The following is a 27,637-nucleotide window of genomic DNA, read 5'->3' on the forward strand; positions in this document are numbered from 1 at the left end:
TCCGTAACAGCCGGTGGCGGTGGGCGGGGGGCCGTTGCTGCCCGGTCAGGCGGTCAGCCCGTCCCCCCTCCTCGCTTCATCGCCCCCCACGCTTTATAAAGGGCGTCCGAGCTCGTCGGTGGTGCGGCGAGAAAAGGGGGCCAAGGAGAGCGGAAGAAGGGATCGCGAGGTTCTCTAATTCTTCTCTTTTCGGTCTTCTTTTGTGGCTAATTCCGGCTCGAATTCGAAGGGTAAGCATAGGAATTTGTTTTTTAATTTTGTAGATGTATTCTTTGAGATTTCTTTTTTTTTATATCTGTTTTGATCATCTCGAGCGGTAAAAACTGCGATCGCTTGGATTGTTTGAGTTATACATTGGATGTTTTTGTGAGTTTTTGAAATTGAAGATAATTTAATTGCTGCTCTTTCTTCTTATTATTGTGATTTGAGGGATTTTGTTCGACGAACTTTGTTTTGTTCGATAAAACCCTACCGTACATAATTGGTTCTGTTAATTTGTGTAAAGAATATGAATTGAAGGGAGATTAGGGTTTTTCTTTCTTGTTTTTGGTGATTTCTTCATGTAATTGTTTAGGTTCGTTTTAGTCATTGTTATTTTGCCTCGTTTCACCTTCTACTAGCTGGATTTAGCGGCTTTTGAGGTGATTTGGATTCGATTTTTTTTCTTGCTAGAGATTTACAGGTACTGTTTCATTTGTTCACCTCTTGGTTGATTGGCATTGGCAGTTAATTTTGTGCGGGGTTGATCTTTCTTCAATTTCTGAAGCAATTGGCAGAGGAAAGACTTCAATTTTATTGAGTGCGCCTAGATTAGGGCTTGAATTCTTTCGGTGGAGGGGTTATCTTAGGAAGCCCTAGTGCTGGATAGCTACCTGGATTCCAGCAGTCAGCTGGGAGCCACCCGCTTGGTGGCCCCGTCACTGGTTGCTGGGGGTGGAGGCCAGTCCCACTCTTTCTCGGCCTCTGGCATCTTCTTGCAAGGCGACGGCCAGAGCCTAGCCCCAGCAAACTCCATGCCAGGCACTGGGCGAGCTGGTCGCGGTCCAGCCTCCGGGGACATGAACCGTGGGGTCCTCAGCAGTGCTGCAAACTCCTCTGGGCCCAGTGTTGGTGCAAGCTCGCTGGTTACGGATGCCAACTCAGCACTCTCTGGAGGGCCTCAGCTACAGCGAAGCACCAGCATCAACACTGAGTCCTACATGCGTCTGCCCGCCTCACCCATGTCCTTCTCATCCAACAATATATCTGGTTCCTCAGTGATGGATGGCTCCTCCATTGTGCAGCAGAGCCCGCACCATGACCAGGTGCAGAAGCAAGTGGCCTCCAGTGCGACATCACAGCTGACAGGACAGGAGCTGGGTGATTCATCACATTCCCAAAAGAAACCGCGGCTTGATATGGGGCCGGATAATGCTTCTCAGCAGCAGGCGATCCAGCAATTTCTGCAGAGGCATGAATCATTGCAGCTGCAGGGGCATCAGACTCAGCAGCTACAGGCTTTAATGCAACAGCAGAGGCTAGCGCAGCATCAAGCTCAACAGCAGCAATTGCTGCAATCCTTTCCACAGATGCAGCGAGCCCAGATAGCCCACCAACAACAACAGCACTTGAGACACTATATGCAACAGCCGACTATGCAGCCAAGTACCCCTGCAAAATCGCCCCTGGAGAAGGGGATATGTGCTCGCCGTCTTATGCAATACTTGTATCATCAGCGTCATCGGCCGCCTGTTAGTTATTCTTTCATATGCACTGCTAATGTGACATGTTTGTTGGGTTGATATTCCTAATGCTGTTATGCTCACAGCAAGCTTGTCTAACATTATATGCTCTAATTGCAGGATAATTCTATAAAATACTGGAAGAAATTTGTGACAGAGTATTTTGCACCACGAGCTAAGAAAAGGTGGTGCTTGTCATTGCATGACAATATAAGCAACCATGCCTTAGATGTTTTCCCACAAGCTAATATGGTTAGTGTCTGTGCTGTCAAACTATTGTTTCTTATATTTCTTATTTTACTGCCTTCATGCATATCCTTGCAATTCCTGTTGCACCTGATATTTCCTGCATGCCAAAATATAGCTGAAACCCTCAGCCACATGAACATGCATACTGATGCATGCCCAGTATCCACGCACATTTCTTCCTAATGCATGTGTTTGAAAAATGATGATATTACAAGATGTGCCTATGGTGTGTTCTAAGTATGGCATCATTTTATAAAAGATATTTTGCTGTCTATATCTTCATTTTTCTACTGATGTGTGCTTGAACTTGAGCGAATTGGATTTTAGAACTTTAAGAATATGGAAAGGGTGGAGGGTTGATGCAGCCAACTTCTTGGAGTCCTCTGGCCTCTTTTTTGCCACATATAATCTTCTACAACATTGTGCTTTTCTCTTTCAATAAATTATGACCATCTTCTTTACTTTATTCTTCTATTCAAGGGGTTGAACCAGGCAGGTATTTTCTTTTTCTTTTTTTTTGTTTTTGGGGTGGGGGGGGCAGTGGAACTTGAGCATGCCCCTCCTGGAATCTAGAAAAATGCTATAATATTACTTAATACACATGGTCATTCCTTGCAACTTGCCTTCTTATCAACTAGCAAAAGGAGCAGTCCTCAGATTTATTCCTAGATGATCATGAGGTGTTAGAAAGATGGATGCAGTCAAGGCATGGGAAGCTAAGAACAAAAGAATGAGGAAGACTATGGAGACATGGGATGACCCGGCCCCCTCCCCACCTTTCCTTATAGTTTATCCAATGTTTCTTTTATTTGAGTGATTTCTCCTGTGTTTCCAATAGACAAAATGAGTCTTCTCTTACCTTTGTAAGTGGTGCTAGATAATTACTCTTGAAAGAAAGAGTTTCTATATTCAATGCTGTTTATGAAAAATGCAAAATCTTTCTTTTTTGGGTGAAGACCTATTAAGTCATTATTTTTATGTTTGCGCAGACCTAGTAGATCATTGTTTTTATATTTGAACTTCTAGTTTTTTTAAATTTCCTTTGCCTAAATATGCCAGTGAGGCCGGACATTGATATATTAAAAGCTTTTGACTTTTTTACTAGTATGTTTAACTTTTCACGCTCTCAAGTTTACATGCTTCATGAAGTATGCTGATCTGATTGGGGAGATTACATGGCGAAAAACTGGTTGTGATAAATGACGAAATTTCTCGCATAATTTGTGAAAAAATTAATAAGTTGAATGGAAAATCATGTAGTTTATAAGAAGCAAAGTTGAATTATATTTAGTATTGAAATCGTACTGTCCAAGGATTGGTATAGTGTGCACTGTAGAGTCTATTTTTGCATCCATTTTTTTTTTGTTTTCTTTTTCTTATATTTTAATGCTATGTTTTTAATGATATATTAATCTAAATGCTCGTCATGGTTTTGTTTACATATTTATGACATAACATCACATATGTTGGACTTAAAGAAACATCTAGAACATGTGGTATGACTGGTAAAGGTACGTGTGAAATGCAGGTGGAGGGGGAGATTGACATAAAAGATTGAATTATGTCTTATACAAAATTAAAATAACAGTTCCAAATGGTGTTAGCTTTTGAAAAACTACTCTAAATCATGGTACTGCCTAACTCCTTTTTCTCACTTTTTTATCACCAGCTGGCTCGAAACTGGGCTGTATGTGTAGGTATGGTGTGGTACACCCTCCAGTTTTAGGTAGTGCCGGATGGTACAGTATGGTTCAGTTGGGTACGGGCCAGTACGGGGCCTCTACTGACTTGAATAGTGTTTTTGTGCCAGTTCTGATTTGGTATTGATTGAAAAATACGCCTCAAACTGGCAGTACGTCAAACATTGGTCCATGTCATTTGACTCTTATCTCTTTCTTTATTTCTTCTGTTTTCTTTTGCTTCATAAAATCTGCAATTATTTCTTACTTAGCCTGTGAAACGCCTTCCTACATCAAAGATGGAATTCTGATGGAAATTAGGGTTTCGGAAGGTACAACATTTTAATCAGCCAGCTGGCTGAAATGGGTGTCAATAGTTAAGATGACTCTTCAAGCCCTTTGTCTCAAGTTCTTGACTACTAGTGAGACTCGTCAGCTTGTGCTTTCATTTTTTTGCACAGTGAAGCCAAAAAAAGAAAGTAATTTTGATATCCTAGTTCAACTGTAAATTATCATCAACAGAATTACGCTGATCTGTTAGCTAGAGTTTGCCTAATCTAAAGCATAATTGCCATAAGGGGTAACTGATGTGGGAAATATTAATAGAGTGCGGAACTTGAAATGATGGTTAAAAAAAATAGTATCTCATTTGGGAAAGGAGAAACATTATTCTAAGACAGGCAAGAATATTAAAAAGATATGAAAGAAATGTAAAATAGTTATGGAAAAATAAGTAAAAAAAAAAAATGGTTTTCATGGAATTATCATCAATTTCTCAAACATGGGTTGATTTAATGATAACCATAAATTTGTCACCCAAAAACCATATATGGAAATCTCTGTTTGTTTCGTATTTTCTATGTGTATTCCTTCTTTGGTATGCCACATTGGCGGGTGATTTTATCAAGGATATTAACAAAATTAAACTCCTTATCTACTAGGAACCCGATTCTTCCAGACTTTTTATCTCTAAAATTCCTACATTTCCATAAACTTCTGGTAGATGTTTCCATAAATTTTTAAAGAGCACTTTGCAAAGTTTTCTCTGGAGCTTTCCTTGGAAACTCTTGCCAGAATGTTAACCCATTTCCCAACAACCCTAATCTAAAGCAGACCTAAAATAAGGCTTGTGAAGAAAATTCCGACCTGAAATAAGAGTTTTTACTTGTCCACTCACTCAGGTATAATATTATATCAATCCTATAATTGTGATGTTTATTTCACCCAAAACTATGATATAGCCACCATATTATTTAGATCATTGTCACTTGGAATTTGAATCTTTGATTTCCACCATTGTCGTCGACTTTATGATTATCTTTGATTTGAACTACATCATTGTCCTTGTTTGTAAATGAAGTTTCAATAAGAAGTAGTATCATGTTCCAAGGTAGATGTGCTTAAAAGTATCCTTGTTATATATATACTGATATATCCATCTATCTGTTTTATGAACTTATATAATTAAACTTGTTGCAGGATGCATGGCAATGTGACATCTGTGGTTCTAGAGCAGGAAAAGGATTTGGTTAGTAGATTCATTACTGTTAAATTCTGTTAGCAGGATAGTTACCTTATTGTAACACTGGAATTTTCATTGTCTTGGTGATTATGGAAATTCTTTCAATTCCTATACATGTCCATATTTGTATACTTAGCTTTTGCATGTCTGTTGTTGCTTGTTTCCTTTTAGTGACTTTATTATGCACCAATAAACACTTGGACTTCAGAAGTTACATGGTACCATTGCTTGCTTATAGTGAAACTCCTGTTGTAGCAAATGTAAACTTAGCATTGTTTATTTGAAACAAACTAAAGTTTATGTCTAATGTTATCACCTGAAATTCAGATAGAAGGGAATATAACAGGAAATTTTATGAGTAACAACTAACCAACCTGTCTGTTTCAGGTTGTGGTTTATGAATCTTACTTTACCATTGCTTCCGACCCAAATATTTGGTTCTAAAGTGGATATATCTTTTTGATATCTCTCAGTTTTTTCATATAAGGGAGTGTTTTATCTTTGCTTCTAGTTCTAGAATAGTTCTTCCCTAAGGTGCTTCATCAAAATCGCTTCTATTTGAATCATGAAATACTAATTAACAGTTGAGGGTTTTGTAATTGCAGAAGTTATAATATGATAAAATGACAGATGACTTTAAGATATTGTGCAGGAGTAATTCTTCAAGTTGATTTGTAGGGAAATAAGTCCTTTTGAGTTGTAGATTGATGCGCTTTAAAAAAGAATTTAGGTAATACAAAATATATTATTGATAAAATGTGGAGGCATTTGCTTTTGGATCAAATGCAAAGTAGTTGATTACTATAAAAAAGGAAAAGGCATAAAATTAATATATCGTACCTAGGTTTTAGGATGTCCAATGGTTTCACTGATGGGGGGAAATTCATTTTGTAGACAATATGGACATGTCATTTCTTATTAATCTGTGTACCAAATTGACGTAAGAAGAATTTGTAAGTAAATTAAAGAAAAGGAGAAGTGGGAGTGGGGGAAGAAAAGCCAATTTTAAATGCACAGATCATCACACAGCCTATAGTGATCCTTTCTCATAGGTAGATGGATGCCCCTCTCTCTAGTCCTGAGCGGGGTCCTAGCACTGATGATCTGAGCTATTGAATGTGATCTTCTATCTCTAATCTGCTTACTATCAAAAAAAAAAAATGATGTGATTTGGAGATCCCTAGCATATATGTCACTTATGCATCCAATGGTAAAAAATAAACAGTTTAATTAACACAAACAATGCATATTTTAGACCACTCGATGCATTAGAATACGGATTGCCAATTACATTTTTTTTGACCGTAAGCAGCTTATAGAGAGTAGATCACATTTAATGGCTTGAGCCATCGATGTCAGGCCCTCGGTAATCCAATCTAGACCGATCTTATTCGGACTATTGTGTGAGTGCTCATATATTAGCTTTGCCCTCTCTCTCTCTCTCTCTCTCTCTCTCTAAATATATATTTATATCTTGCTCATTTTGCTATGGGTTAGGGGGTGGGTGGGAGGCTGCGTTGATTGGAAGTTTTCTGAGTTTGAGGGGTTCGAAGCATGATAAGAAGATAGCAAAAGAGGGGTTTGGGAGGTTCATTAGGAGAGGGATTTAAGATCTTTGAGGCATGGAATGCAATACCGTACTGAACCGCTCAGCTTGTTCCATATCATACCATACCAACCATGAATCGAGATGGTTTGTGGTCTTGGTATGGGATTTTGCTTGAAACGATGCTTACTGATTCAGGGCAGTTAGTCTCAATAAGGGATTTGTACTGGTTTGCAGGCTTAACGATTGGGGGAGAAAGAGATCCAACCCTCTTTTCTTCCTTTGTTTCAAGGTTCAACCCCCTATTCTTCCTCTACTTCAAGTTAAGGGAGGACAAAGAGAGGAGAAAGCGAGGAGAAGGAGAGGAGAAGGAGAGGGAGTCGAAGGGTGAGTTATTCCTCCGATTCAAGTATTTTCCTTTTCAATTTTTTTTGTTGTTGTTGTTGCATCCCATAAATGGGCAGAAATTGAAAAAATATGAAAAAATCATGCCAAAAATTAATAGAAAAAATAAAGATGTTAGAATTCAAAAATTAATATCATGATATGCCATAGATCTTAGATCTACTTAATGGTATAACTTTTTGTTTTTTTGATACTTTTTTTATTTTTATTAAAAATATATTGCTAGATAAAAAATTAATAGAAAAACTAAAGATGTTACATTCCAAAAATTAATATCATGCTTGGAGTCTAGCATGTTATTTGCTGCCTATTGATATCAATTTGATTAATTTTTGGCATATTAATTGCTTTTCGAGTAAAATCTAGTTTTAAGGTAATTCCTAGATTACTTGGAATTGAATAGATGCATGTATGCTAGATTTTCCATTTCTTAATATAAGTATCTTACATTTTTAATGTTATACTTGTTTAATTTAACATGTATTATATAGTTAGACATATCACAAAAAAATTGAAGTATATTATATTTAAACATCAAGAATGAACTTATAAGACCCTATTTTCCACTCATAAATAAATAAATTTTCCAAACCTTGAGGAAAAAAAACAAAAAATATATTTTTTTGGTTTACCGATATGGCATGGCACCATACCTGTCTCCTAATCGTACCTGTCTCCTAATATACGATTTAAGCTAATATTACCTGGATGCTTTAGTTTATAGGTATGTATTTGCTACCAACACATAGGCATGGGTTTTCATGATGCTTGCATTCAGGTCCATAGAAGAAATTCTTAGATATTGGTAGGATCCAATATTTAAACAGATGCCTGCAACCGATTAAGACCATGTAACATAGGATTTATTAAAGTCTGCAGGAAAGAACTTTATAGTGATAAAACCCCAAAGAGGAATTTATAAAGAAGGATTCGTCATGTAGGCCCCCGGTAGTTCTTATAGGGCTCATATTTATGCAAATGGTATAATTCAAGTTTTGGGATTTAGTTTTTGTGCACATTCAGCCAGAGGCCTTTGATTAATGTGCATATTCAGTCAGAGGCCTTTGATTAATGTAGGCTGTTACCTGGATCATAACAGCCAAAACTGTGAAATACCTCAATATATTTAAAATCAATTTTGTAGAGGAATCTTTTGTATTCTTGCAAAATTAGAGGAACTAAGATGAAAGCAGAAAAAGAAATGTGATATGATATTTTTCTGTATTTTTTGGCCAAAATTAAAAGGATTTTGATATACCAACATGCATGTATTGCAGATGATTACATATGCAAATAGTTATTAAGATCACATATTTTGCCGGACTTCAGAATTTCTTGTGAAGAATCACTTCCTGATTTCTCTGACTTAAAAATGTCGAAATATTTACTGTGCATTGACTTATTGTGTGGTTTTGTTTGTTGGAATGAACCGATGAAAGCTATAAAAGTGTCGCCTAGTTCATGAGGCATCTACCATTGCGGGGTCTAGGGAGGGTCAAATATATACAACCTTATCTTCACGTGGAGAGGCTGTTTCCATATTTCGAACCCATGATCTTGAGGTTACAATAGAGCAACTTTACCGTTGTGCCAAGGCTCACAATCTTAGCTATATCTTGAGCAAGTCTTGATCATCCGAGATTTATGATATTATGAAAGTTATGGCCGAAGCATATCACATTGCTATATATATAAGATGTTTCATGTGAGGCTCATTTCACCAATAAAGTTTAGGAGGCATTTCAGCTGAAACTTCAAAGTTCAAACTACGATATGTTTCTAAGAACTTTCTCTTGTCTGATGTTAGAATTTTTTTCTTCTATGTCTTTAGATCCTTGTGAAAACATATAAAGTTCTCATTCAGCAATTTTATATAGTATGTGATCTATCTGTTTCTTCCATCTGTTTGTATCCCTTTCATCAATTTTTGATTATGACATTTGTTCAACTACACTTCATTTTCTGTTTCTCATACTACTAGATTAATTGCATCACTGTGGTCAGTTTTACATTCTTTCATTTCTCTAAATCTAGACTTCAGTGTTACTTTCTATAGGTTGTTTTCTTGTTGACACTTACCACCGACATCTTAAGTATCATATCATACTGGGTGTATTGTATTGACCTGATAGAGTACCAGCAGTGGTATGGGGCTCGGTATGCTCCTTGCGTGCCCCCTCTCCCCCCTTTTTTCTCCTAAGGCATGTACTACCATGTATTGGTTGGTATGATAGCATTCTGAACTCAAGGTTGTAACAGTCTGCTGCCAAGGTGCCTAGGCAGTCCCTTGTAGGCACTTGGCTAACTGAACTGCCTAGGAGTCTGGTGCTTTCTAGGCCTTCAGGTAAGGCGGTCATTCAAGCGCTTAGATGGGTGGCTAGCAGCTTAGGGGCCATCTTTGTCTTTGGTGAGTGCCTTCTTTATTGATTTGTGTTTCCTTCAAGAGAGAAAGAAGTTGTGTCCATTTATTAAAGTGTTCGCTTCGACATTAGGTGATACTCAAACATTTTATGCTTTTAAGTAGCTTTAAATACTTCAAATCACTTAATAGAAAAAAACTATCAGGAAAACTAAAATAATTAAATCATAGATTCTGTTATTGCATAAATTATTGATAACATTACTGTTTATTAATATGATGAACTTTGGTGTGCTCTATATAAACTATAACAACGATTATTAAGTTTTTAGTAATATATTTACTTAGGTTGGTCCCCCCGCCCCCGCCCAGGCATTCTGTCTAGGCCTTTAAAGGAGTCAACACCTAGGACCTAGGCAATTTTATAACAGTGGCTGTCTGCATAATTTACCTGTAGTTCAGTATTGAGACTTTAAGCATTGCTTGCAGCGATAAATTACAAAAAAAAAAAAAATCCTAGAAAATGCAAATGTGCACATTCAAAATCTTAGATATTTGTATAAACTGACCAACATCCATACAACTTTGCTTCCAGTAGATTAGAAAATGGTTTTTCTAAATTGTGTTATATTTCATATAATCATCTGATTGTGAAGTATTTGCAAAAGAATGTTCTGTTCATGCTTTAATCTCTGCCCTCACTTCTCTATGATTTTTAACTTCTAGTTTCTTTTTTCTTTTAATGGATATTTTATGTTACTTCTGTCTGATATGATTCTTTTTGTTTGTTGTGCGGGGTTCCCACAGAGGCAACTTTCGAAATACTTCCGAGGCTTTATCAAATTAAATTTGATTGTGGGGTTATTGATGAGCTACTATTTCTCAACATGCCCCATGAATGCCGGTTGTCTTCAGGAATAATGGTCTTGGAATATGCAAAGGCTGTTCAAGAGAGTGTTTATGAACATCTACGTGTTGTTCATGAGGGACAACTACGAATCATATTCACACCAGAATTAAAAGTATGCAACTAAACTAATATCATTGCCCCCCCCCCCCCCCCCCCCCCCCCCCGGGGCACTGCAAAGTTGCCTATGGGCTTAGATTTTACAATGTTGTACATTTATGTAGTAATTAGTGCATATGCTTTTAACTTATTTCAGTTATTCTGTGTTTCAGATTTTGTTTTGGGAGTTTTGTGCACGACATCATGAAGAGTATGTCCCTCGTAGACTGTTAGCACCTCAGGTATCTATTTTTACTTGTATGCACATGGATATCTACATGCATGCTCTTTTTGTTTACGATAAATATATCGAAATAAGAAAATTATAGCATGACGAGTTACACTATAAACCTAATAGGATTCTACATCATGTTTTGTTGATATCAGATGAATACTCAGGCCTTCTGGGATAGTATTAGTAAGTTTGCCTGGAGTAAATGGGTTGCTCCAAAACCCAGTTTAATTTGAAAGAAATTACTCTGCCCTATAGGGTGAAATAGTTTGTTCTGGATTAAGTTAGAAAACAAGTAGCTCTGCCAATCTTTTTTAAATACTTTGTGTTTGGAACAAAATCGGTTGCTAAAGATTGTTTGGAGGGTTAATGCGGGCTAAACAGGGGCCTTATTCCACTTATGCCAAACCAAATGCAGCCTTGAAGCTTTTAAGGAGAGATCCAATATATGGAGGTTCTCTGACCTAAGGTACTAGTGTTCATCACACATGATCATCGTTATTCTTACTGGTATTTAGTTAGCCTTTTAAACGTTAACTGAGGGCATCTGCCTTAAGATGCTGCATGTGTGGCATAAACAGGGGCCTTATTCCACTTATGCCAAACCAAATGCAGCCTTGAAGCTTTTAAGGAGAGATCCAATATATGGAGGTTCTCTGACCTAAGGTACTAGTGTTCATCACACATGATCATCGTTATTCTTACTGGTATTTAGTTAGCCTTTTAAACGTTAACTGAGGGCATCTGCCTTAAGATGCTGCATGTGTGGCATAACCTGCCATAGAAAAGGAGTCCCAAGAGAGATGAAGCCCATGATGCCCTCAAAGGCCCACAAAAATTCTTATGCAATTATATGCTTGTGATGTTCATTTTTTTTTTGATATATTATTCTAAAGGGCCTATAATTAAGCCAAAGTAGTAGGTCTTATGTTTGTTTAGTTTCACTTATGATTTGCTATCGATAAGTGGAAGTATTGACGGTTATATGAGGAGCCTAGATACAAGTGAGAGTCCTTTTATCCATAATACATGGAATTTCTTGAGCATAAATGTTGATTATTTTAAAATTATTTTATCCTACCCCAATCTAAATTACAGATATTCAATATTCGTAGATTACTTTCTTGGCTTGTTCTGGTGCTGCTAAAAATCGGTCTCGAAGTTTAACATGCATGAGAGTATCGTGAGAATGTTCTCTTTTGTATGATTTCAGTAAAATGGATTCTTGCTTCCTACATGAAAGTGTGGAATTTCTTATTATATACATGCTCTAGTGTAATTTGGTGCCAGTTTAGCACAATGAACCTAATTGTAGTTATTCTTGGCTTTCTTTCAGTATCTGACAAAACTGTGATTTTCCTTCTTCACTATTTCTCATCCTTCATAGTCCTCAATGCATTTCTGTGCTGCTATTGTATTTGGTCCAACTTGTGTTATATGTCAAGGGTGATTAACATGCCAGTGAGTTGGAGCAAGTGAATTAATTTGTTCTTTAATGCAAAAAGTATAACTTTTAGTATGTCGGTGTATGTGGACCTGGATCACTTAACATTAACTTGTCCTAAGAACTTATCTGTACTGGTAAGTTCACCTTCTGGCTTTTGTTTCAAAGAACTTCCATATTCTGTTGCTAGTTCTTTTTTTCCTAGTATATCTAGTAATTATGTACGACCCTTGATACTTTTGTCATCTCAATAAAATTATCAGACATTGCAGACCACCTGTTTGTCCATCATTTTGAATTCTTGGACATTGTATCCCATACGTATGCCACTTTTAGACTTCCTCAGGTCCACTTTTGTACAGGTTTGTTTTTCATGGTTCTTACATTCATCCATATCTGTACCCCCGTTCATTCCATATGGTTTTCATTGTTCAACCCTTCCAAGATTTGTCCCCTATCCCATTTGTATAAGAAATACGATATAAAAAGGAAATAAATTGTATACACAGAAACAAAAAAAAGTAAATTGAAAATACAAATAGAAAATAAAAAACACAAATAAAATAAGAAATCATGTATAAAATATTGATAACAAATTGTTGGTAAAAACCAGAAAGAATTAAAAACCATAAACAATAAATAAACCAATAAATAAGATTGCTGAATCAGATAAAATCAGGGTATGTATAATGTATATTTGAGAAAGGAGTGATGAAAAATAAGAACACAATTATGTCATTGAGATATATTAACTTCAAAAAGATGTAAATACAAAAATTAAGAAGCAAATGCAAATAAAAACATTAGTAAACAAAACAGGAAAATGCGCAGAAAACTGGAGATCAAGCTACAAAAAAAAATGAACTAAGAATACAAATATTAGATAAAAATTCAAACATGAATAAAAATAAATTGAATTTGAAAAATATATTTTAAAATCGAAATTGAATTTTAGAAAACTGTGCATTAAACTCTGAATCAACTAAAAGCACCAAAAGAATATGAAATGAGAATATAAAAAATAAGATGAAAAAAATATAAACATGAATAAAAAAAATATAAAATATTCAAGCGAATATAAACAAATCAAAAACAACATCTGCAGTGGGATGCCAATGGAGAAGGTCTGAGACATTGGTGGTCTATGAAGGCAGCGAAAGGGGATGGGCTGAGAAATTAGGGAAAATTTTCTAAAGAAAGGAAGCCTGAGATTTGGGGGATGGTGGAGGGGCGGGGGGCAGATTCAAGTCCAATTTTGAGTCTTTAATGACTCTGACCAAAAAATCCATGGTTATGTGAAAGTCAGTGAGATTTATGGGCTGTTTGGATGTTTAGAGGAAAATTACTAAAGAACTAAAAAACTGTAGAAGTGGAATGGTGCTGCAATAGGATTGTATTGTCAAAATTTATTCTGGGATTTTCTGATATTTACTGTTTGGCTGCAAGGAAACCAAAAGTACCCAAGTAATAAGAAAATTAAGAAAACTTCTATCATTGTTTTATTAAACAAGATAAATTCTCCCTTCTCTCTCTCACACACAGTTGTGATTTCAATTTCCATGTCTCTACTGAAGTGACAATTGGGGGTTTGGGATTGAGTTTAGCATTTGGTTGGATGCGAAACAAGAAGAGAGAGAAGGGGACATGGTGATGGTAGCCTTGAAGGTAGGGACACAACAAGTCTGGGATGGTGGTAGCCTGGTCAATAATTTGGGTAATTGGGTTAGAGACCAAGATCTGTGGAATAAGGAAAAGCTGGAGCTTGGGTTGCAGAACAGTTGGCTGGAAAAGCCCAAGACTGTGAAAAAAGATGCTACTATCATAAGAAACAGAATGAGAGAGGCAAGTTTTTGTGAGGCAAGATCATGACTGAGGTTTCTCAAGCAAAGCATGGGACAAAAGTTCAAAATTAGTGTTTTTCTTTTCGCGGGTATAGGTGATTGTTTGGGGACTAGGATCCGTTAAAATTCTATCCAAACATGTCCTTGGGAACATAGCCTCTTGTGATTTGCAAATAACCATGAACTGCCTAGTTCCATGTGATACTATAGAAACCTGGTGTATCCAAACAGACCGCTATAGGTAAAATACATGTGGTCATGGGGAGAGATTTAGTGGTTCCCTTTTAAAATTTTGAGTCAGATTATAGTTTGAGATAGAATGGGGATTGCATTTTTTTTAATATTTACATAATTGTCCTTTAGAACAAATTTACATAATATTTTTTGATGAGAAAATAAGGGTAATATGGGAATAAATTTTGGTAGATGGAATATATTTGATCTATTCCCCATTTTATAATATATTAGCAACTAGGTGCATGCAATGCAACTTTTGAGGAAAAAAATTAAAAATAAATATTAATATATAAACTAAAAATTTTATTTAAAGTAAATAGTATAATATTTTAAAAATAATTATCGGCAAACAAGATTTGCTTTCGGAAAATGTTTTCTTAGTTTTTTCAAATTGCATTTTCAGAAGCACTCGAGAATCTTTTATATTTTTTGTCAGAATGTTTTTCCAAAATTTGTTTCAAAAAGTAGTATCCTAAATATGATTTAACTTGGGAGACTCCATATTTTTTATTAGGTCGGTCAAAATCAATCCAAATTCTTTCCATAGTTTTTCTTTTCTTGACATCCAGAACTACTAAGAGGTAATAAGTTATATGTCATAACAATGTGATGGGGAGTTTTTGATATGAAAAATAACTGACAGAATCAAGGGAGGATATTCCCTAATTCCGAAACTGTCATTTTTATATCTATTATAGAAATTTATAAATATTCACTGTTGGAATATTAACATGGATGGGCTCAACTTACAAAGAGGGATCTATTATGGGTTCACAAGCTTATTGGCATAGTTAAACACAAGGTTCCTTTCCATTATCATTTTTTCTTATAAAGCTTGCATGGAAAGTTAAATTCTTATGTTTTCAGTCTTAGCTTATGTGTAATTGCTAGGGTTGGTGCTGCTATGTGCAAGAGAGGGCTGCCTGAATGAAGCACTTAATGATTTGAATGGCATTTTTTTTCTTGATTTAAATCCTCTTAGAGCCTTATTTTGAGTTTGTTTTATTTCAGAATTTAGGTCCAAAAGATGCCCTGTTTGTATTTTTGAAATATGCAGAGATATTTCCCAAACGGAGAGCACGAACAGATCTTATTAGATGGAATAGACAGCTATTTTCTATATTAGGATATCTAAAAGTGGCAGGAATAGCTGATTGGTTATGTTAACAAGAGGTTTTAGTCGTTGATTTGTCTTAGATTTATTTCCTTACCAAAATGTCCTGCTTAGAGTAGAAATACCACATTTAACTGGCTAATCCTATCAATTCTTGCCCCTCCTGTTTCTTCCTTCTTATTCCTCTTGTTCTCATACTATTTCTTCTTCTCAGTTGAGTTTTTTGCTTGCTGTGATAAACAGAACAGATTATCCCTGTTAAACAGATCCGAGCTTCTGCTGTTGTTTCTCTGTCAGCAACAGAGTGGTAATAGTTCTAATGTTGTTTGCTACTACAGCAGAGCGAAAGGAATCATGGGTTGATTATATAGTTAAGAACTTAACATCAAGATTGCTTTGAGCTAAAACTTTGAGTCTTTAATGCAGTAACCAGAAAAGGATACATAAATGTTTCACACAATCAGGTTTTACTTTTAAGTAGTTAAATTGCCATTTATTTGACCTTGTGTATTGCTGTAAAGATATCCTCCAAATTGGTAAAAAAGGGACTAAATAACTATACGAACTTATGTAGTAGCCAGCTAATTATTCTGCATCTTTTCGACTATTTCTAGTCTGGCTAGGACTGTATGAAGGCTAGCCTAGCTGCTGCAGTACCTGGATGGTCTCTGCAGTCTAACAAGTTAGAAATATGTGACACCAGATAAATATAAATGAGATTGGATGCTATAGTGGTTCGTATGTTTTCAGTCTGCGATGCATCCAGATGTTCGTGTCATATTGGTAGTATAATGATCGAACCTTGTCCCAAGTCCCAACTAAACCAGATACTGGTCTACTTAAATGCAAGAGTCCAGCCCATATTGGGTGGATGAAGGTATATTAGTATTTGAAAAGGCAAGTATGGATCAGGATAGGCCTGTAAATGTTAATAAATTTTTTGTCCTCTTGGCACTCGATTTCTAGCAATCATCTGTTCATTTAATATGATCTTAAAGCTTCAGTTTTGTTCAGTCCTTTAGCTGCTTATTGGAATATTTCTCATATTCGGCCATTGTGTTTGAAGATTTACCAAAGTATTTGTCATTCTAGATTTTTGTTGATTCAACGGCTGACTAGCACCAATATCTAACCAATTAAATTTCTTTCTAAGCACCCTTGCCTGACATCTTCCACCATTGCTTTCAATTGTTCAAATAGTCTAATAGATATATAACTGAATGAAGCTACATAATTGCTCTAGATTCATTGGCCCTATTCATATTCTGGAGCTGAGCAACACATTTTTATTTTTCCAGGTGAGCCAGTTATTACACATTGCACAGAAATATCCAACTGCTGTAGCTGACAGTGGTTCTGCTGAAGTCTCACACCAAGATTTACAAGCCACATGCAACATGTTGGTGAACTTACTGATGGCTTGCGCAATATCTTTGAAATGGAACTTAATTTTCTCATTTCTGTGTAGATTAAGATGTCGAGTTCCACATTAGAATGGAATCTATGCAATGAAATTTCCTATTTATACATCTCTAATTCAATGACTGGATGACTTCTATCTTGTTAACGGTTTATGCAACATGTGATTTGGCTACCATGTTTACGTGACAAATAACTTGCAGAAAAATAATTTTCCCTCTTTTCCTGTTTATCGTCCTATTTGTATTTGAAAACACAAAGCAGATATTTTTGCTTGAATCAGGTGACGAGTTGATTTTTCTTATTATTTTAACAGAAATTTATGCAAGACAATGTCTCTTTGGGACCATAGACTGTTAAATTATTGGGTTTTTTCCCTTCTCCCCAAGTTTGTATAGTCTAGTGGTTTCCTTAACAAACCATTGTGAATTAATTCAGAAAGTTGTCATGAGGACTCTGTGACTACTGTTGTGAACTTGTGATAATCCAATTCTGCATCTATGTATCTGTTCTAGAGTCTTTATGGAAAGAATAGCTCAAGTTCATTTTTATATATTCAACAATTGCGGATGCACTTGTGATGGTCAACCAGCCCTAGCTCATTTGGCATTCCTCTCCACTAGTGAGAGGTCTATGGTTTGAAGTTTGAACCCTCGTGGTGGCATTCCCATTATTAAATGTGACTGATTTAAATTTACATCGGTTCTGGCTTGCACTGCATATAGTTGAACTGCATCAAGTGGAAGTGAGGAGAAGTGGATTTACATGCATGAATGGTGAAGCAATATTCCCAGAAAATAATAGAATCAAAAGCACATAAGTAAGCATTTGAATGATAAAGTAATTAATTTGTAAATTAACGTTAATATTATTTACTAATATATTCTTATTGGGATTGGCTGCACATTCATATGGAGCAAAGAACAAAAGGAACATAGCATCAGTAAAGTTGCATAAGTAATGTTTTGAGTAATTTAAATGGACCTTTTGTTGCTCTATTAAATGGTAAATGTCTAAAATCAGTTGTACTGACATACCCAATATAATGTGGTTGCTATTTTTTGGCGCTCATTGTTTGGTATAGTACAGATGTTAGTATGTACTATACCCATTGCTATGCTGTACCGTACCATACGGTAGCGGTGCGTACCATATCAGTTCGGTACCGGTGTGTGTACTGTGTACCGCATCAGTCCGATACCGACACTATGATAGTGTGACACTGGTACGGGGTCCGGTATCTGTACGGCAAACCTAGTCTATACCCACAAAATGTACGAACCAATATCAAAACAGAAAAATTGGGTGTATAAATACCTTAATGCCTGATACCAAGTGCTAAGTGGTTGGCATAAGCTGGTTCAGGCAAGTTTGCCCATGATTCTGTTCAAGGAGATATGGGTATCATTTATGGCTGGTATGGGTAGTACAAATGGTGGGCGAGTATTTAATCCTTGCTTGTGCACTTCTTTTTGGTAATTCACCATGTAAAAATGTTCATGGACTTTTTTTTTGATTGCTTATCTTAACAAGCATGGAAAACACCAAATATTGAATGCATCTTAGTTTATTTTTGTTTATTTTGGCATGGTATTTTTCCTTTTAGTTTAGCTGAAGCCAAATGACTGCCATATTAGAACTGGACTTGCTTCACAAGCATTAAAAATTTCTTTTAGGGCCTATTTCAGTAACCAGGGGGAATAGCCCGACCATCTGCTGGATCATGGATTGGACAACCATTTTGGCCTGGCCCACATCAACCCCCCTGCCTCCAACCTGTATCCTCTAGGAAAGAGAAAATAAAGACTTTACAAGGTCTCGTTTTCCTTCCCATGGGGTTTAGAACACGCTGCCTCCCCACACTTCGCTCCCCCTCCCGCACTCTCCCTCTTCCCTCTATCCAGCCCGACTTGCCGGATCTGGCTGGATTTTCCCAAACAGGTCCTTAGTGGGACATTTAGCCTCAGGGGACATGATTGAAGATAAACCTTATGATGAACAATTAAGGTCTTAAGATTCATTCAAGTCCATATAATGCCTAGAAGGCATCCCTCCCAAGGCCTAAAAAATAATCCTAAAGAGTCTTATTTGCTTCACTAAGTCCATTATTTAGGTAGGCAAAACTTCAAAAGCAGAGATCACTATAGCATGATGTTGAGCCCATCCTTGATCATGCTACTGCGCCTATCCGCCACTTAGATTTGTTTTTGATAGAGTTCATTGTTATCTCCATCCAATCTCATTTCAACTACCCTACCTAGCTTCTAGTAGTGGAATAATCTTCATGCAATACTAAGAGTTCAGCCTAATAATTGGCAAGTCTACTTGTAATATCTTTTTGATAGTTTTGATGTTTAATAGATAGAAATTACAGGAAAATTTGTTAAATCATATGCTTGAGAATTTGTATCATTTGAATATAGGATTGTAGTTTTATAAACACATAGAAAGAACGCACTATTTTGAAATTGTTATGTGGTAACCACATGCCTACAAATTATAAACAATATTAAGAATGTTATATAACTAGAGGCGCTTTAGTTGTATTTGTAAAGCATGGTTAAGGATGTTCTTAGATGATAGACAAAAATAAAGATGTCTAATATATACATACTAAAAGAGAGGCTTTGCTTGTACAGAGCTCTCTATTCTCCATGTGGATGCCCATATTAATGACATTGTTAATAAAGCTCTTTATTTGGATAATAGGGCTCTTATATAATACAATTCCTTATCAAAATATAACAATGTAGTATCATTAATAAGAAGCTTATTAACTTATTAAACCATATTAAATAAGGAACTTTCATTAGTATTATTAAATTAATATAGAAATTAATGACATTATTAATAACCATATTTGCTTAATGTATGCTAATATTAATATGAAACATTTTTTATTAGTACTATACCTGCCTATATCCTGCGCTGCTCATGAGATTATGCTATTATTTTATTAATTTCTATTGCATTTTTATGATTATGATCTTACTTACAAGTGAAAATACAATCACTAATGACCCCACTACATTGCATATAAATATCTCCTAAATGCAATACTTTCTATTTCTTATTATAAGATGATCTTATTATTTTTTATAATAATATATTGTTTTACTATATCGACATATATTATTAGAATGTTGTATAGTGATAGTATATCATAATATTATTATCAAATTTTTATGATAAATAGCATGAAACAAGAACAAAGCTTAATGTACAATAATATTAATAACATTAATTATTGGTAGAAAAACACTTAATGAAAGAAAATAGCATATTATATTGTCATTGTCATGTCTATATTATGATATAGATTTTGTGATATACTCAATGAGCTTAATGTGTAATCAATATTAGTATACTGATAACAATCAGCATTAATACTCAATGAGGCTTCGTTTATCAGTTATAAGTAGGGCTCTTATTTAATAGGGTTCTTTATTTCTCAAAATAACATGTTTTCTAACAGCCGTTACACTGTTGTGATAGCACCATGATGGTTTTCGCAGACCTACATAATATTTTAAATTTAATTTGTTACACTGCTATATTACATTTAAATAACAATTTAAAAAAAGATTAAAAAAAATTGTGCCCTGCGTATCGCACGAGTTATGTGCTGGTTTAAAATATACTTGTGATTGATTCATAGTTTCAGCAGCAAGAGAGATTCAAATAAAGAATTGGTCACATATCAGTAAAATATGTTATTGCCTCTTAACACTTTCTCATTACAATTGTAACTTGTGCTCGTTCAATTTATTACATTAGCAGATGAACATTATACAATTTTTTTTAATGCTTTTTTTTCCTCACATGATATATTATCTCTAGAATCATTTTCATGGTTGGGCAATGATTATTCTGAGTTGCATGTGTGGGCTTCCTCTTCTGACCCTTTTTTTTTTTTGTAGAATTGTTCAAACAGCTTGTCAGCTGGCAAAAAAGCTGGAATTGCAGTCCTTAAATGATTTAGGATTTTCAAAAAGATATGTGCGAAGCTTGCAGGTAGGGAACATGTAGTTCTGGCAGTTTGTTTCATTATCAAGAAATACATTATGGTCCAATATGTTGACATGCATGCATATTTATTTATTTTACTTGTGCCCACTGTTACAGATATCTGAGGTGGTAAATAGCATGAAAGACTTAATCGATTTTAGCCAGGAGCACAAGATTGGACCCATAGGTATGATCCTTACAAATTTGACATAAGAAGTTTGGGATTGTTTTCTTAGCTTTGCTTCATGTAATATGTTTCCAGTGCTATTTCAGCTGTCCAATTTCTTGGATGAAACTTGCTTTCTGAACAGTAATGTGTAGTTTGTGACATAAGATAAGCCTCATGTTAAATTATCATGAGTGAATCCTCTTTAAAGTTTATTATTTTGCTGGTGAATAATGGATCATCAGTATTATGTTCTCCCAGCATGTGTCAAAGATCTAGAACATTGACATAAACCACAGGCTTATGAGATAGGATTTTAGGTGTCAATTTTTTTAAGTTATGATTTTTTTTCCTATTTTCTGGACCAATGTTTGCCGTCATACCAATCATTACTGTACCATACCTGGCATATCGTAAAGTTTGAAAAGACATGTGAATTCGACAGGGAATGTTAATATAATAAATAATGAAACGTGCAGCATACAAACATTTCCTATTATGTCCTTGAGATGATCAAACATGCAGCATACAAAGATGGCTTCTGTGAGGAGCACCTTATTATTTAGTTGAAACAGTCAGAAAAGTTGTGTTAATTTGAGACTCCATTTTTTACGCTTCTAGACTTGTCAGTGCTTTATAGCACGTGGGGATCGTAGGACAGGACATGTCACAACACTGGTGGAGAATTCTCCTCGAAGTGTCCTGCTGGCATCGTGATGCAGGACCTGATAGGAAAGACCTGCAATACACGGAGGACCTAAAAGTGGAGAAATCCTAGGACAGACAGCATCAAATTAAAGTTTTTTTTTGGATAAAAGCTGAGTTAAAGCCTGCAATAATTATTAGAGGAATCTAGCTTGATTCTTGAAACCCCTAATAGAAGTTTTATGGCAATCCATTGATTGAATGTCTGAGCTAATTACATGTGCAATGAGTCCTAAATAAAATTTAATAGTGAAATAATCTGCAAAGTTCCATAATAGAATTGGAATTTTTCATGTAAGATGGACTTGAGAGATCAACTAAATGAGCCATCACATGTGCAATAAAGGATAATAACAAGGAATTGAAACAAGGTGCCAGCTGGAAGTCAAGACTCACTGTTTGCAGGCTGGCTGTGTGCAGAATATTGTGAATGGTGTCCTGATGTCAAATCTTTAGGGAGAAGAGGAAAATAAACAAGATTTGATGATGCTTTGATGTTTAAAATTGATCCCCAAGTGATATTGCAAGCGACTTGAACCTTAAAAGCTTCTATAGATAAACTGTTGTATAAATAAGGCAGATTCATAGAAAAGTAGATATGGGCAGCAAATTCATGATCTAAAGCAGGAGAATATCGAGAGAGATGAGAAGAATAAGCAGCAAGAAAGAGCGAAAGGAGAGGGCCGAACCTTGGCCAAAAGCTCTCTTTATTTCCTAACCAATTGCCTAAAAAGTTTCTAGCTTGTTTGTCTTCTAGAAACACAATCCCAGCAACTCTGATTAGAACTCTTAAAAGGTCTGGCAACTGTAGCATATACTGTTCATGCGACAGTAAAATGAATGTCAATGAACCTCTTGTTATCAAACTTAATTTGAAGACACTATTAAACAAAAATAAAAATCAGTCAGCGACATTTTTGTGGCCATTGGAGGATATGTTTGTAACTCTTTTATGCTTATCCATTTCAACAGGATGAGGCCCTAAGATGCCTCGATTGCCATGAAACCTCACAGTCTTAGCCCTTTGTGGGTCTGAAAAGCAATCTGATTGTTCTTGGAGCTGATTTCTGCAGTCATTGTGCCTGGGCTTAGCAGCTGATCTTCCATGATTGCTGCATCACATCAGCAAAATGTGCTAATGCTAGACACTTTCTTTGGAGTGTCATGCAGGGTACTTTCAGTATTGGACATTTTAAGTGTCATTATGATTTTTATATAAAGGTGTCATAGTTGTCTATCAACTTAAGTATCTTAAAGCATCTTTAAATGTTACCTACAGGATCTTATTTCAGCTTGCAAACTCATGGCCATTCTGTTACTTTCTTTGTTAGACCATATCTCTCTCTTCTTCTCCTTTTCAGTTTCTCTTTTTTGGGTAGCATCAAATGGTGGTTCTACATTACATATATGCATACATAATATGTGTGTGGGGGTGCCTGTAAGTTTGTGTATATCCTGTGTTCATGTGCATAGATTTTTGGAGGCTTCTGTTTCCAACACTTGGCACTGATGCCATGTTCCAGGTGATACTGCACAAAAGAAGGGAGGGAGATCAGAAGAGTTAATGGACATAGCTAAACATAAGATGCTCCTGAGTTTTTCCTATAATTTAGATCCTGAGTTGATGAGAAATGGATTGCTTTTCTTGCTTAAGAGTGCATGATTTCTTAAGAATATGTAGCACTTGTACCTATGCTTTCTTCTAATGTTGATAGATGTTGTATGCCTTGCGAGATGGAGTGGACAGGGCTTTGGATTGACTGTGGTTCATAAACTGTGGACAGATAATTGAGACAAATTGGTTATGGATGGTCAAGAATGCCAAGAGACGTTAGGGATTTTTTTTGGGAAACATATTGCACATAAACCTGATAGGTTGAAGTAATTTTCTGATTATTAGGAGCTGAAAATGTTGTAATGGAAACTTAAAAGAGTGAATTTCAGAACAAGTATAGTGTGATTTTTTTTACTAGTCCTGTAAAAAGACTGCAGAGTTTGTTCTAACAGAAAATGAAGCACAGCATGATACTAAGGGTGTAATGAAGAGTAAAGCAGGAAAAACTGTTTCTCTTTCACATTTAGTCTTTAGGATGTGACCTTAGGGATTAAGTATAGAGATAAATTTTAAAAAGGGACTTGAGCAGTTATGTGTAGATGGTTCAGGTCTGAGTAAGCCTGAAAATGTGAACTTTCTGGTTCAAAAAGAAGTGAGGGTATTTTAGGCTTTTAAGAGGAAGATAGAAGGGATTTCTAATCATGTTAACAGTGAGTGTATGGTTGATGAGTACATCCATTATGGCTCATGTCTTCAGACTCACTCAACCTTACTCCAAAGCTCAAAGTTATCATATGAACCACTTATCTAAACAAAATGCATGCAAAGTAACAAGCATGTTGCAAGTCACATGACAAACCTGTACTAAAATTTAATAGATATCAAATTATTGAAATGGAAAATCTAAATTACCCCTAATAGACTTCCTTTGAAGCTCATCTCTTGCTGTTTATCTCCAAGAGTATAACTTTTTCTTCCTTTCCCATCATTCACTGAATATATTTAAATGATTTCCTTTCCTCTCACTTGATTAGCATGGAATAAGCTAGGTTCTTGTTTGAGATATCTGAGTCTTTAAAACTGATGGTTAAGTAATTTTTAGCTGAAGTTCTCATACTTTAATGAGAGTGTCAGCTATGCTTCCTTTTCTTTCTTATAGAGGACTTAACCTATATAGATATCTTTCCATGTGAAATGTCTATTGTAAAATCTAACCTAGAATTTATGTAAGTATAAAAGAATTGAAGTAATAGCTTTTATTCCAGTGCTGTTACTCTAGTTATGCTGGTTCCCTTCATCTCTTCATAACAATCTAAGATGTCAGTAGAATTCTGGGATATGAACAAAGTGCGTGTTGTATGCAGCAAAGTTATATCTGAAATTTCAATGGGTTTTTGTTGGCTGAACAAAATTAAGGCACATGCCCTACATTACAATGTCACCCAGTTGTTATTCAGGTACATGTGATGCACATGAAAGAAGCATGAATGGCTGGGACCATCTATTTGCTTATATTTTTTTACTATTTTATATAACTGTTGATAAATGCGCTTCCATTTTGGACTGGTTTGCTTCCTTTTTTTTTTTTTTCTCTCTGGCAGTTTGGGGGGGGGGGGGGGGGGGGAGGGGGGGGAGAGAGAGAGAGAGAGATGAACCTGGAGTCGTGTATTTATTAGGGATGAGATGACCTGCAGAGGAAGAAAAGAAGGGGGGGGGGTGGCGAGAGAGATCTGCATTACCATAGTAGAGATTATGAGTTATGTTTAAATGCTTAAATGATTGGAGACTGGGGAAGATGTCTACACCATATGGTCTTGTCATTTAATGATGTCTCTCTCCTTCATAACTTAGTAATTACATATGGTGCTCCGTGCAACTGTTTGACACCAAAGCATGTCCCTATTTGGTGATGCTTGGTAAGGAATTTATAACCTACCTTCAGTTCTGAAGTATACTGGATTCTGAAGTTATCAATACAGTTCTGGCACATTGATATATGTTCAGTAATGAGCCTGGATATTACATTTTACATGTGAAAACTTTCAACACTTGTTCTGGTTTTTATTTGTCGACTCTCCAAATCATAAAGCATATCTAATCCTGGGGATTCCAATATTAATTTACAGTTTTAATGAACTGCACTCCTTTTTTTATAAGTCTTTCAAATCAAGAAAATAGCTTAATGATTGAGGAGTTCTATTTGCAGAGAGCTTGAAGAATTATCCTCAACATGCTGTTGTGAAGCTACAGAACCATAAGATGCAGGAACAGAAGCAACTGATGACTGCTCATGGTCTGCCAACTGATCAGACTGCCCTAAATAAAACCATGGGCATTCATCCCGGGATAAGCAGCAACATGGGCAATAACCTTGCAGCTAGCCAAGTCCTTAGTGATGGCCCGCAGAGTGCTGTGGCAGTGAATAACTATCAGAACTTACTGAAGAACCCTGTAAACACAAATCAAAATGTATTTCAGCAAGAAGCATCTGGTACCATAAGTGGCCCCAACCATGCAAAGTCTGGGCAATTTCAGGGCCCTGTTTCCTCGCTTCTGACAAACACATCTGTGACTGGTTTACCTGGTTCACATCAACAGCAATCTGTGTTGAGTGGTACCTTGTACCAGCAGAGTAATCTACAGCCTTCACAGGTGAACGAGCACTTGCAGCAACATGTAATTCAGCAGTTGTTGCAAGAGGTGATTAATAGCAGAGGAGCTCCACAACAGGCTTCTAGTGTCCCTGATGCAAATGGAAACATGCTGACTGGAGAAGGTTTTGGCAGTAGCATTGGTGGCACAGGAGGTCTGCCGGTCAGGATGAGCAGCGGGTCAGTCAAAAATGGAATAGGGTTGGGGAGTGCCCCTGCCAAAATGTCCAATAATGCCTTGAGACCAGTACCGAGCTGGAGAAACAGTTTCAAATCTGTTGCCGGCAGTCCTGCTATGATTGGCAACAGCCTGAAATCAAGACCAGACTTGCCTCAGAGCATAGATCTGCCAGAGCTGGATCAAATTGCTGAAGAATTTGCAGAGAGTGGGATATTTAATGGTGAGCCTTGGTGATGTAGGATATGGATGGAATGTTCGGAAATATTTAGGTGGTTGATGATTTAGTAAGCTTAAAAGACTATTGTATGGTAGCTTAGATATAGTGATTCCCCTTTCAATTATGTCATGAGACTGATACATCTAAAAGTTATCTAAGTTGGCAGTTTTGAGCTTCATTTCAAACTGCATCCATCACACCTGCAGGGACAGTTTCAATGTGGTGGTTTTTCAAAGTCTTGTAGGCTATTTGTGTAAAAATATCTTGAGTTATGGCTAATTGCAAAGTTACTCCTCTAAAGTTTGTAGTTTCATATGTTCCTGTCATCTCACTGTGGATAATCTTATTGTCATCAGGCTTGTAACTTGATTTTATCGAAATTCATTGATGCTGATGTTAATGGTTATCTATTGTGTCAAATAATTCGAACATCCTTGTCGGCTATTGAGTTTGTTTTAGTCATGGGTGTTTTTGCAACTACATGCCACCATTGATCTATATCCAGTATTACTGCTCTCTTGCCTTTTTTGTCTCTCTTGAACTCAAACTTCATTGATGAACTTGAAGTCTTGAACCCTAGAATGCTGTGTGTGTGTGTTTGTGTTGGGGTAGGGGGGATCCCTCTAAACCTCACCATCTCCTCTAAATGCTTGAAACCTCATCTTTTCTTCTCTCGTGCTCGGAAAACTCTAGATCTGTGATCTTGCACTGATTTATGCATTTATTTGGAAATCTTAGATCTTTAGCCTTCTCCAGATCTTACATCTCTTATTTAACGCAAAATCTTACCAACTTGGATTGGTCTTTTTGGGCTCGAAAGTTTGAGCACTCGTGATTTATTTGGATTGGAGTCTCAGTCAAGCTCAATGAAGGATTGGAGGCCTCTGGGACTCAAGTGGAACTTAGTGGGAAATGGCTATCATAATATTTAGTCTCTCTTTGCCTCATTTAAGATATTATTATTGTGCATTGCTTGCTTCTTAGGCACTGAAAATGTACTTAGGTTGCTCTACCTGCTATTCTTGTCATTGTTATTTGTAATCTATTTGTAAACTTATATATTTATACTTCTCTATGTTAGCTATCTTTAGTATTAAAGATGATATGCCTTATATTTTAAGAGAGGAGGTTCTGATGTCAAATTATGTCAAAATGTTTAGTCAAAGTATATTCTAAAGTTTGATTTTATTTTTAACTTTTTGTTGACTCTGTATTACCTGGCTTTAGAAGTTACTAGCTTGCTTTAGAAATTTGGATGTATGTTATATAGTCTATGCCAAGTTGACATTGTGTAAAAATGTTAATTTACTTTTAATACATTCTGCCTTGTTTTTTAGTTTACAATACCTGACTTTAGGCTCTAATTGGAGAAGTTTTTAG

The 27,637-nt window shown here is 36.0% G+C and overlaps 1 protein-coding gene across 1 annotated transcript; it reads left to right on the forward strand.

Annotated features, from left to right (window-relative positions):
* On the forward strand, positions 1-26,663 carry LOC103720774 (probable transcriptional regulator SLK2). The gene is made up of 10 exons (XM_039115613.1): positions 1-230; positions 727-1,730; positions 1,842-1,973; positions 5,129-5,177; positions 10,289-10,503; positions 10,661-10,729; positions 16,654-16,754; positions 20,695-20,788; positions 20,900-20,969; positions 25,415-26,663. Exons 2-10 carry the CDS (start codon positions 1,014-1,016, stop codon positions 26,272-26,274), a joined length of 2,307 nt encoding a protein of 768 aa, XP_038971541.1. The 5' UTR covers positions 1-230; positions 727-1,013; the 3' UTR covers positions 26,275-26,663.
* The last annotated feature ends 974 nt before the right edge of the window (positions 26,664-27,637 follow it).

Source organism: Phoenix dactylifera, chromosome 18 (assembly GCF_009389715.1).
Source record: "Phoenix dactylifera cultivar Barhee BC4 chromosome 18, palm_55x_up_171113_PBpolish2nd_filt_p, whole genome shotgun sequence".
Lineage (NCBI taxonomy): Eukaryota > Viridiplantae > Streptophyta > Magnoliopsida > Arecales > Arecaceae > Phoenix > Phoenix dactylifera.